Source organism: Solanum verrucosum, unplaced genomic scaffold, assembly GCF_900185275.1.
Source record: "Solanum verrucosum unplaced genomic scaffold, falcon-dt-bn FXZP01000031.1, whole genome shotgun sequence".
Lineage (NCBI taxonomy): Eukaryota > Viridiplantae > Streptophyta > Magnoliopsida > Solanales > Solanaceae > Solanum > Solanum verrucosum.
Window position 1 is genome coordinate 2,208,425 of NW_026020194.1, and position 12,630 is coordinate 2,221,054.

The following is a 12,630-nucleotide window of genomic DNA, read 5'->3' on the forward strand; positions in this document are numbered from 1 at the left end:
TCACCGTAAGAATCATATTCTCTTTATCAAATTCACATTTATATAGGAAGTCGTAAATTGCATAAATAAGTTGTTCAAGAAATTACTCCCCCATTTCATTTTATATATGTACTTGTTACTCTATCAAATATATATATATATATATATATATTTAGAGAAAATAATCTGATATCAACGACGGAGTTAGAAATTTTAATAAGAAAGTTGAAAATAAATATAGACGAATAATCGAAGGGGATTCAATATTTATATACTATGGCTCCGTCCGTGCCAGATATATCCCTTAATTTTGTTATATAGAACTGAGATACTTCTTGTTATAAAAGTGACTGACATAAACGTTTTATTTTTATTTTTCGAGAAATATGTGTTACGTTCAAAGATTTTTCGAGAAATATGTGTTGCGTTTAAAGGAAGAGAAGCATAAGGGGAAAAAAGAGAAGAAAATATTGGCATTATCTGCGTGTAAATAAATGCATTTTTCTTTTTCTTTTTGAATAGATGGGAATAAATAACAGCAGCTATGGCAAGGAAGTGCTATCCACGTAAGAAACGACGTCGGATAGGATAATCAAAGGGACCCACTTACTTTCCCATCACAAATGAGGGAATAATGGGGCCCACATTTATATAGCTTCATTCTCACGCAACTTGGGAGGATCATGTGAACCCATGCGAGTATCTCCAAAAAGGCCCATAACCCATAGTTAATCATGTTCTCTTTCTTTTTCTTCTTTTTGGGTTTTTTAATTTGATATCTGTATTGGACTCAACTAAATTAAATTTATGCATTATATTGTTCATTCTTAGAAGTAATGCTTTCAACAAAAGAATATCGAACTTGACACTTTTGATTAATGATTAAAAAATTATAAATCATCCCATTATTGGTTTAATCATGTTCTTCATTTCACCTTTGGGAAGAGAATTGAAATAAACTATCAAGAAGAAAAATAACCATGGTTAAGTATAATCATCACTCTTTTTCTATACTGGATAAAGTTCTTTAAAATTGTTGTCATTTGAAATGAAAGAAAATTTGAACCAATCAAAAGTTAAATTAAAGTTGAAATTCATGAATAATTGATGATTGAGATAAAATACACATTAATCAATTATAATTAAGTGATATAGTGTATGAAAAGACAAATTTTATCTACTTGTAGTTGTGCATGGTGTAAGATATGACATTTAACTTAATTTTACCTTAGAAACTGATTTAGGAAGGAACAATTGTCCAAATTTATATAAAAAAGTTGGATAAAATAAAACATGTTTACCGCTTTCTTTGACTACTTTCATTTTTGGCCTTATCAGGGTTCAATCATCTAATTGAGTTCTAATGAATATATTGTTTGGTGTTGGGTGCGAGAAAAAAATAAGTAATTAATTTCACCAATATGTACTGGAGTTAGTTAGTTTAGCTTCAAATATTGGTAATTCATTTCTCAATTAATGTAAAACTTTAATTTATTCTAACACCATTTTTCACACTCCGATTCAATTTAAGTGTGGATCTGGAGTTCAAATAGGAATGAATTTTGAATTTAACTCAAATTTGAAAATTAACTCATGAAAGAAAAATTATTCAAAGGTTATATAAATTGAAAGTCAATGTAAAAGAAAAAAAAGTTAGTATCTCATATGTACTTTCAACTATGCACTCTTTTCTCAGAAAATCGCTCAACTTTCAATTTTAACTCAAAAGTCATTCAATTATGCACACTCAACTTTCAATTTTAACTCAAACATCACTTAAATATCCACTCTTCTCTAATATATTAACCGAAGAAAAAAAGAATGAAGGAAATATCATCCATGAAATATTCTTTCGTTTAAAAATGAATAGTCTAATTTCCTTTTTTAGTTTGTTTAAAAAAGAATGATCCCTTTACTTTTTTGGCAATACTTTAACTTCAACTTTTTAAGTGACATGTTTAAGACCACAAAATTAAATGACATTTTGATACATTTGATGTAACTTTAATTTAAAATCACAGAATTAATTTTTTATTTTATTTTAAAACCTCGTTCCAAATCAAACTAGGCCATTATTTTTTTTAGACGGAAGGAGTATCAAAATGAAGCATGGTTAAGGACGTGAACCAGAGTATAAGGAAAGTAGGATGAGAAAGACGAAATTACCCCTACACAGAATTCTAGATTGTACATCCAATGGGCGCCGCAATTGACGATAAATTGTCTTTGTCTTCTCCTGCCCACATGATTATGTTCTTCACTCCACTCTCCACATTCACTTCTTTTACGGACTACTTTTTTTTATTTTCTTAATAAAAAACTATTTACTTCCCTTCTACGCCGGTACTTTGACTTTTTCCCTATCCACCACCTAATTAATTTATTTTTTTATAAAAATCTCATATTAATAAAATAAAAATTTATATTTTAAAGTGTTGATTAAACTTTATAATTTGATTTTCATAAAACGAAATGTTACAAGTGGATAAAGTTTCCTAATTTAATCATATACTCCATGTGTGTTTCCTTTTATATTGATGATTCATGTTCGACACTAATTAATATTTTAGTGATAAGCATAATAATGGTGAAAATATTTTATTATTTGTTAAAATGACAAGTAATAAAAATAAAATTTTATTTTTAATATAATAGTTAAGTAAAATAAAATGGAGAAGTATTCACTAATTACCTCACTATCATGGTAAATACTACTAGTATTTATTTCTTGTCAAACCGATTTAGATATTCTTTTTATTAATGCGCAATCATGTTAGTTTTACATAAGATTTACTATCACTTAATTATAATAAATTATTACATCTTAATTTGTGACTAAACCATTTCATTATTAAATCCATTTTCCAAAAATTATTGTTATTTTCTTTTTAAAAAAAGGATAAACCTGGCCTTGGAATTTAAATTTTAAATTTTAAATTTTCGTGTTTATCTTTTACTAGGTCCAATATTGTGACAAAGAGCTGAATTATTTAAAAATATTTATGTGTCATTATTACCACATATGTCATCCTTGTAACATGTCCATTTTAATGACGGAATTAGATAGGAGTGTGCATTTGGTTAGATGGGAGTTGGTATGAATTGAGAATGATATCCAAAGGAAACTTTGTCTTTTGTTGTGTCCAAGTTACAAAGGGGAATAAACGACTCTCTAGATATTCAAGAGCTACCTTTATATACTCTATTTCTTTATTTTATTTTATCTAGTACGTATTAGTTGATAATGAGTAAATATATACTCATCTATTGACTACACTCATTGATTTTTGGACTTCTTAACATTTTTATAGCTTTAGAAAAATAGTTTATACAATAGCTTTTTGGCCTTTCAAAATAAGTTTATCTTTAACAAGTTTTTGGTGCACCGGAGAAAAACTTTTAAAACAAATACTCTCTTCATATCGGTCGGGAGAAATGATTTTTTAGTCTTTACAAAAAAAAAAGGATTAATTTGTGTTCTTTTTATTAGAATTTTTTATTTGTATACATAAGAGTCATTTAGTTGCTGATTAAAGTATTAAGGATTGTTTGATGGCTAATTAAAGAGAAGCTATCCATATATAAGTAAAATTAATTTAGCTTTATATATTGTTTGATTGCAAAAATAAGAAAAATAATTTATTCATAGAATCTAATCTAGCGTAAATTATATATAATTAATATTTTTTTGTTTTATATACAATACAAATTTCTCAGTGTAGATTTCTGAAAGATTGACTTTGAACAATTTCATGAGAGGCAGATGTAGACTGGAGAAGTATTTAGCGAAGTGCAGTGGCGTAGCCACATGGTGGTTAGGGTGTCTAATTGGACACCCTTCGTCGGAAAAAAATATTGTATATACATGTAAAATGATATACGAAATGATTAAATAATATATTTTGAAAATTCTTAATATAATAAGCTATTGTAGCCCAGTGGTTTCACCTCCTTGAAATGAGGTAGTGCTCGTGTGTTTGAATCTCACTAATCACTAATTTTACTTTTTGAAAAGAGCTTTTATTTTGCTAATTCTGAACACCCTTTAAATGACATAAATTGAGATAGAAGATTAGTAGGTGATAAAATGATAATGCATTGTCTTGTTTTCTATTCATATTATTAATCTTAATATTACATTCTTTATTATTTCTTTTATTTTTGTAACTTTTTAAAACTAATTTGAATTATTTTTTAAAATCAAAAGTCTATCAACAATAACTTCTTTGCCTCTGAGATATATGGGTAAAGTTTACTTAACTCTATTCTTTTAAACCTCATTTTGTGAGACTAACTTAAATATATTAATATTATTATTATTATAATTTAATTTATATGATAAATTTCAAAACTTTTTTTAGAGGAATAAGAAAGTGTGTTACATCAATTATAATGTTTCACGTCTCATTGTCAAAGTTGTAAAGATGCGTTGAAATGCGTGAAAATTTAGCCAATGTGGCGCTGAAACGTCAGGATAAGGAAAACGCGTTTTACACTGACAGATGGAGGTTGGTTCGGCACATTAACACGAGGCAACTCATTAGTGGTTGTAGCCGATATAGTTGACTGGTTATTACCGGTCACTTTCTCCTTTATTAAGACCCTGTGCCAACTAGATGTGACAAGGAATGCTTAATTTTTTACGGTTGCTTTGCCTCAAACTTACTCCACCAATCTTCATCTAATTTTATATCTACTCGTATTCTTTCGTTTCATATTAGTTAATATTTTTTTAGATAAATTAATTTATTTTTTAAGATTTTTATAAAAATAATTAATTTTAAAAATAATATAAATCAAATAATTTATAGTTTCTTAATTTAATAAGATGAACAACTATATTTAATATAATAATTAGCTAATATGGAAAGGAGGGGGGTAATTTTTTAAATATCAATTTTACAACAAGAAAATTTTACCTCTTTGTCGACAATAATATAAATGCTTTAAAAAGATTTCCTCTCTCTCTGAAATTCAAACCTTAATTTTCTTTTCTGGCATAACAAATATTCCATCTTTTTAACTTTTAAGTATAAAGTAGTTTTAGTAGCTAAAATTTCAATTAAAAGACAAGTTTTTCATGTATCAAAAATGTCCATTTTGGTAGTTTATGATATTGTAGTGCAACTTGAACTTGATGTTGGTAAGATTTTCTTCAAATTTCAAATTAAAGAGGATAGTTCGTATGAAACGTTGCCATACATTTCAAAGTTTGCCTTTTGTAAAAGAAGCTTCATCATTTTAAATTTACCAAAAAAAAACACTCATGTTTAATGTAAAAATAATGTTCATACCATATAAAAATATTATACTAAATAATACTATAAGTTATTATTATTGATTAGTGATTTTTAATAAAATTATTTGTATTTAATGATGTCTTAAGATATTCTGATGCTTATATGCTATAAAAGTATAAACTATGATTTGTTCATTTGATATTTTGTAAGAATTAAGAAAATTTTAATAATTTTCACAATTTGTGAAAGTTTCTATTTTTATGATAAGAACATACGATACAATAAATTCAAATCCCATATTCAAACCAAATTTTAACTTCATATCATTTTATTTTCATATCGCATGTCAAAATTGGCCATAAAAAAGGTTTTTATGCGACAAATAAATATTATAATATAAATACACCATTTAATGACGTATTAAAATGCTGTAATCCGAAAATAACTTTCAAATTTCTTATGTATAAAAAAATTATAAAATTTAAAAGCTTAACAAAATATAGCACCCACGATAGAAGGAATATTGTCCCACTAATTTTAAAGGGATAAGGGTTTGAAAAATACCCAACTTTGGTCGGATTTGCTGTTGCGATACTAAGCTTTCATAAGGACCTATTACCTCCCTAGACTATTTAATACCGCATTTTGAACATATATATTTGCCCACATGGACATAAAAAATAATGCAAAATTATAAATAGTAATGTGTCCACGTGGGCACATATATACCTTTAAAATACACTATTAAATAGTTCAGAGGGTAAAAAATACGGTATTAAATAGCTTAGGGAGGTAATGTGTCCTCATGAAGGTTTAGTATCGCAACAATAAATTTGACCAAAATTGAGATATTTTTCAGACCTTTATCCCAACTTTAAAGGTAGGGGGCTGGTAAAAATAGATCTCAGGTAGTCCGAATGACCGTATTCTCTTTTCGTTTCATATTAGTTGATCATTTTCTTTGTATATATAGTTCCTCTATCCATAATTACTTGTTCACTTTTGAATTAACACATCTATTAAGAAAACAATTATTGACATAGTAAGTTTACCATTTTACCCCTATTAATTATGAAGTGGATGTATTAAAAATTTAAGATTTTCAAAAAGTTTTACCTTTGAAAAAGTAATTAATTGAGGGTATAATAGATAAAAAAATTTATCCTTTTTTAATTTGTCATAATGAACAAGTAATTAGGGATAGCTATAAAAAAAAATGTGGATGAATAATTAGGGACATAGAGTATATATATTAAAAAATCACAAATAAAAGAATAATTTATAAATAAATATAAACAGTTTTAAAAAGAGTTAATTGTAAAGGTAGTATACGAAAAATTTAATTTTAATTTAATAAGGCGAATGCCTAATATGAAATAACTATTTTAACAAGATGATCAATTAAATATGGAACGAATTGATGAATATAATATTTTAAAAAAAACAAATTTGAAAGGAGAGAGAGAGAGAAAGGCACATAGCAGGTCTTTAAATTGAGAGGCGATGTTCAACATTTCTCAGAGTGAAAAAAATCAGTGAGGCTACCTAAAATATTAAGTGTGTATTTACATTTTCTTTTCCCCCCTCTCTTAACATCCCGCTTCTTTAGATCCCTTTCTGTTGTCGTCTGTCTTTCAAAAGAGATTTTCAATTTCAAAATCTTTCAGAAATTTTATAGAAAAATCAAACTCCCTTTTGGGTGTTTTGTTTTTGAAAGCCAGGTGATCCAGAACAGAGATCAAGGTTCTCTTTTTAAAAAAAAAATTGTTTTCTTTGTTCAAACAACCAGAAGGGTCTGTTTTTGAATCCCTGAGGTTGGTTTTTGGTTCTTTGATTTGTAGAAAGCTTGTTAACTCTTTTTTTTTTTGTTGTTTTATAAATCTCTACCTGTTCTGTAGCTTTGATATTAGAAACAGGTACTTTTTGTGTGTTTTGATATTAACCATGGCAGCAGCTATAGATATATACAGCAGCAGTAACTTCTCAGATCCTTTAACAGAAGAACTTATGAAAGCACTTGAACCTTTTATGAAAGGTGCTTCTTGTTCTTCTTTTTCTTCATCTTCACCTTCAACTTCTTCTTCTTCTTCTTCTTCTTCTTTCTATAGTTTTGGTGAGCCTAGTTTGTATACTGATTTCTGTCCAATCCCATCAACGGCTACCCAAATGTTTTCTCAAGGGTATTCGTGTTTTAACAATATGGGTGTAGCTGAAACAGGTTCAATTGGGCTTAACCATCTAACCCCTTCTCAGATATTGCAAATCCAAGCTCAGATCCAATTCCAGAATCAACAGCAACTACTACAACTACATCAACAACAACAGAGCTTAGGTTTGTTAACACCTACTTCAACATATTCTAAGAATCTGAATTCTACAAACTTTCTTGGTATGAAACCAGTCCCGATGAAGCAAACTGGTGGTGCTTCTTCACAGAAGGCTACTAAGCTTTATCGTGGAGTTAGACAACGCCATTGGGGTAAATGGGTTGCTGAAATTAGACTTCCTAAGAACAGAACCAGGCTTTGGTTAGGCACTTTTGATACAGCTGAAGAAGCTGCTTTGGCTTATGACAAAGCTGCTTATAAGCTAAGAGGAGAGTTTGCTAGACTTAATTTTCCACATCTAAGACATCAATTAAATAATGAATTCTCGCCTTTACATTCCTCCGTTGATGCTAAACTTCAAGCCATTTGCCAAAGCTTGGCTAATCCCAAATCAGATGACTTGTGTTCTAAATCTAATTCCAAGCCAAGAAAGTCCAAAACAGCAGCAGCAGTTCCAGTGGATTCAAATTCAGCTCAAGAATCTTCATCAAAGTCCGAAATCACCATAGATGATTCATTGAAAGGAGAATTCAGCTATCCAGAAAATGCTAATATCAAGATTGAGGCATCATCATCATCCCCTGCACCATCTGAGGAATCATCATCTTCGCCTGAGTCTGATATTACTTTCTTGGATTTCGCTGAACCACCATCTTTCGATGAATCAGAAAATTTCTTCTTACCCAAGTACCCTTCAGTGGAGATTGATTGGGCAGCTCTTTGAAACTTGTTGTAGTATTACTTCGTTTTTTTATGTATGGCCTCCTGCAATGGTGTTTTTGACATTTGCAGAGGTTGGTCTAGTAATTAATAGAGTCATGTGAGTAGTATGTAATAGTAAGGTCACTCACTCTCCCATCTTGTTCATGCTGTGGTTTTTGTATATGCATGAACCAAAAGGGAGAGACTTTGTATGTGTCTTGTTGATTTCTTAGCTTAATATAATCATCATATTGAATGTTTAGTATGTTTCTAATCTAAGACCTCTTATTATATCATACGACCAATCTTTCATTATTCCAAAAAATTCACTTAGCTAGTCAAGTAAAATAAGGTTCAAACTTGAAGATTGTTGAAGATAAAGTATTGAAAATCCGTGAAAGTTTTTATGAGTTTCGTTTTCAAATTATTGTTAGTTTTAGAAATATCTTTTTTACTTAAATTAGATATATCTTTGATCTGTTTCATGACATAACAAATGATTTCTAATTCTTTTAGGATCACGAGATTCTTAATAAAAAGTCGAAAAAAGTATTGAAATTACATAATAAGTAGTTTCTAACTCTTATAATACCATGCAACTTGTAATAAAACAATTGAGACAAGTGTTGAAAGCATCCCTAATTTTGACGAAAATTTAGGGGTTACATAACAAGTTGTTTCTATCAAGAGACTTGCAATTAAAAGCCAACACTTCTACACTTAATAAGAATTTAGAAGTGTATTTTATTCATTTTAAGAGATCAGGAATATATTTAAATTTAATCAGTTAAATAAAAAGATATTTTTTAAATTTTCAATAATTCGAATTTAAAGGTGTTTTTGCATATGGAAGGAATCCATTTTTTGTTGGAGAATCTGGTCAAGGTTATATTAGAGAGAGTGGAGGCCAAAGTTTTCTTTAACCCAAAAAAGAAAAAAAGAATAGTGACAAATGGAGGGCGGACCCTACCACGTAATATGTACTCCCTCCGTCCCTTTTTATATATCACATTTTTATTTTATACTTGTATTAAAAAATAATATAACTTTACCTTTTTACCCGTATTTAGTTTTTTTGGAACTCAAGTTTTCAATCAATGAATACGAATTAATTTAACCAATGAACATGAATCATTTACTTAGCTTTTTTAAGTTGGTCAAATTTATATTTTCAAGACTAATAACTCACAAGGGTTAAAAAAGGAAGAATAATGTAATTTATGCATTGATTTTATGAAATGACTAATATTATGAACCAATTATTTATAGAAATGAATGACATATAAAATGAAACGGAGAGAGTAGTATTTTTTCTTCCACATGGGTTGAATAGTGGTTGTAGATTAAAATCAACCGGCAACTTTCTGGCCTTGGATGCTATTTCATTCCATGTGACTTTAAAGTCTTAATTTGCTTGAAGTGAGATTCGAGGAGCATACAATATAATTAGATTTTTTTTTTTCCAACAGAGAAAATGTTTTCAATAAAATTTGATTAAGAAAGTGTAATTAAAATATCATTGAAAGAAAAATTATAGTAAGAGTAAATAAAGTAGTGACAAATAATAGATTTTTTTTTTTGAAGAATAAGATATTTCATGACTACTTATAAGTACTATTATTAGGAGTCGTTTGGTGGAGAATAAGTTATTTCGAGATAATTAATTTCGAAATAAATTATTTCATCATGTATATGGAATAACTTATCCATCACTATGCAAATGGTGAGATTATTATATCTTATATATCACACCAAACAAGCGTTCCTTCCACGTAAAAGTATGATAATACTTGGCTACATGCTATTCTTTTATCACAATCCTCAATATTTATATCTTTCTATTGAAGATCATGTCTATGTTATATATGTTGAAGTTGTGTCATGTCCTATTTAATCACCTTCTTTGATTTTTCTTCGGTTTACCTCTAACTTTCCTAGAATCTACAATAACCAAAATCTCTCATACCTCCTTTTTGATGCATCCACGTACCCCCTTTTCACATTCACATGTTCGAACCATCTTAGTCTTATTTCACTTATCTTGTTGCCACAAAGGATATTGTCACCTTTTCCAGTGTAACTTCATTCCTAATATTATCTCTTATAGTATGTCCATACATTCATTTAAGCATGCTCATTTTTACTATCTTCATCTTTTAAACGTATGCGCTCTTAACTCATTGATACTCTACTTCACACAACATGGCAGGCCTAACCATCCCAAAAATTTACCTTTAAAACTTTAGTGACATATTTTTATCACACAATATTAATCGTACCAAAAGATCTATGACATTACTTGAAGATTTTTCTTAATTCCATGAACTGCCTTGGTGCTAGCTGGAGTACGGTGGGGGTATGTTGGATCGATTTTGTGCACGTTATTGGTCTATTATCTAAATCAAGTTTGTATATGTGTTTGAGTTTGGGACTGTAGAGGTTTATTTCTTGTCATTAGTTAAAGTTTGTTTGCATTAGTTGTGAATTTTATTGATGACCCTGTACTGTCACTCAGGTATGAGACGACGTTGTCATATTCATGGACATTGACTAATAAATTATATTTAATTCACGTTTGCTCACCAAATGCAACGTGATTTGCTGGAGCTATTTTTCATTAAATATGGGCCCTCATTTAGGCTATTATTGTTGATAATTTAGCATTTGCACGCAAAATTAAATGAATAATGACTTTAGAACATTCTAGAGACTTTGAAACTTATCAAGTGCCTGTGAAGCATAGATACAAGATGATTAATTAGTTAACCGGTGGGACAAAACATATACTACGAATTAGTCTAAAACATATTTTTGTTCATTATGTCAATTGAGAAATGTAGATACATAAATGAGTTTAACTTTTATACATTGATCGTATATTATTTATATAGATCTTTCATTATGAAAAATCAGAGCCAAGTTAATTAGTTCCAATTTGCAAGAGATACATTGTTGTCATGACATAGAGAATCCATATTGTTAAAGGCTTAAACCTAAAGCTTGATGATTAATTAGTTATAAGTTATTACCAGTTAAGGTTACATACAACTATTCTTATCTGTTTAGCTCACAAAAGAGGTGGGAATACCCAATTTATATTGACAGCACAGGATGAAGTCAGAAGTCTGGGTACGAATTTGATCGAACTTAGTAACTTTTATTCAAATAGTATATTTGTATTAAGAAGTTTATTAAATATGTACAAATTAAATTTAGAATCCAATTATTTATGGTACTTGAAATAATCTATATAAAATTCAAAAGTCATAAAATTAAAAATGTCACAACCTTAGAAAGTAAAAATGCATTATCTCACAAAGCTAATCAAAGCCAAGAGATAAGGAATTGGAAGGCCATTCTCACTTTCAACCCCACAAAATATACATTATAATTATTCTTTATCTCTACGCATGCCAAGACAAGTCTCACAATGCCAAAAACTAAGGAAGATGATAGAAAGTGACTCTGAAAAAAGCCTCTTATTCTGGGCCATGCATTATCAAGAAAGAATCCTTCCAAGCTTTGCACAAGAAGGATTCTCTGCACATATTCAGAGGAGAGTCAGAATTTGAAGTTTATTATAAGTTCAAAAATCTAATTCTTTTTGCGTTACTAGGTTTATTTTTACATATTCAATGCTGAATTCGGGCGTAATCAACACACTCTTTTCTTTTTATTCTTTTAACTTTTTCTCTCAATATTATATAAATTGAGTGTTGCTTTCATTTCCAAAGGAATAGCCTTGAGCCACAGAATAGGGGGACAAAAAAAGAAGTGTGAACGAATGGGTATAAAAACTCTTTCATCATCTATAAAGTATATTATTCGTTAGATATTAACAAGGGTCAAGTTGTTCTTTAGCCTTTACAGGCTTTGATGAGGTGTCCTATGCCTGCTTTTTATACGTGAAAATCATTTACGCTCCTCAATTTTGTTTTAAAATTAAATAAGTGACTTTTCTATTAGAAATTAAAAAAAAAACATAATTTTATTAAGTAATTATAAATAATTGAGTGATCATATGAGTAATAGACTCAAACATTTACCATCTATCCCACCTAGTTTATTAGTAGGCGTTTGGCCATGCGATATCATATCACGATATGATATCGTGAGATGGAATCAGCGTTTGGACATGCGATTTTACGCTGATTCCATCTCATGATTCCATATCATGAGAGGTGATACCATATTCTCCAAAAACCATGACATGGAATTACATGGTGATTCCATATCATGATTTGAGATGTTTTAATACAATAATTGATCCATTAGTTTATATTTTGATAAAATAACCCCACATTTATATCTACTAACCATTTGTTTCATATGTAAATAAAATTTATGATCACATCATTACTTTTTAAAATTTATTATTCTCA

The 12,630-nt window shown here is 29.0% G+C and overlaps 1 protein-coding gene across 1 annotated transcript; it reads left to right on the forward strand.

Annotated features, from left to right (window-relative positions):
• Window positions 1-6,880: 6,880 nt before the first annotated feature.
• On the forward strand, window positions 6,881-8,491 carry LOC125829500 (ethylene-responsive transcription factor RAP2-13-like). Its single transcript, XM_049508718.1, has one exon. The coding sequence runs from the start codon at window positions 7,164-7,166 to the stop codon at window positions 8,268-8,270; it is 1,107 nt and encodes a 368-aa protein (XP_049364675.1). The 5' UTR covers window positions 6,881-7,163; the 3' UTR covers window positions 8,271-8,491.
• The last annotated feature ends 4,139 nt before the right edge of the window (window positions 8,492-12,630 follow it).

Coding starts and splice junctions, on each gene's coding strand:
- LOC125829500 (XM_049508718.1), top strand. CDS start 7,164: ATGGCAGCAGCTATAGATATATACAGCAGCAGTAACTTCTCAGATCCT.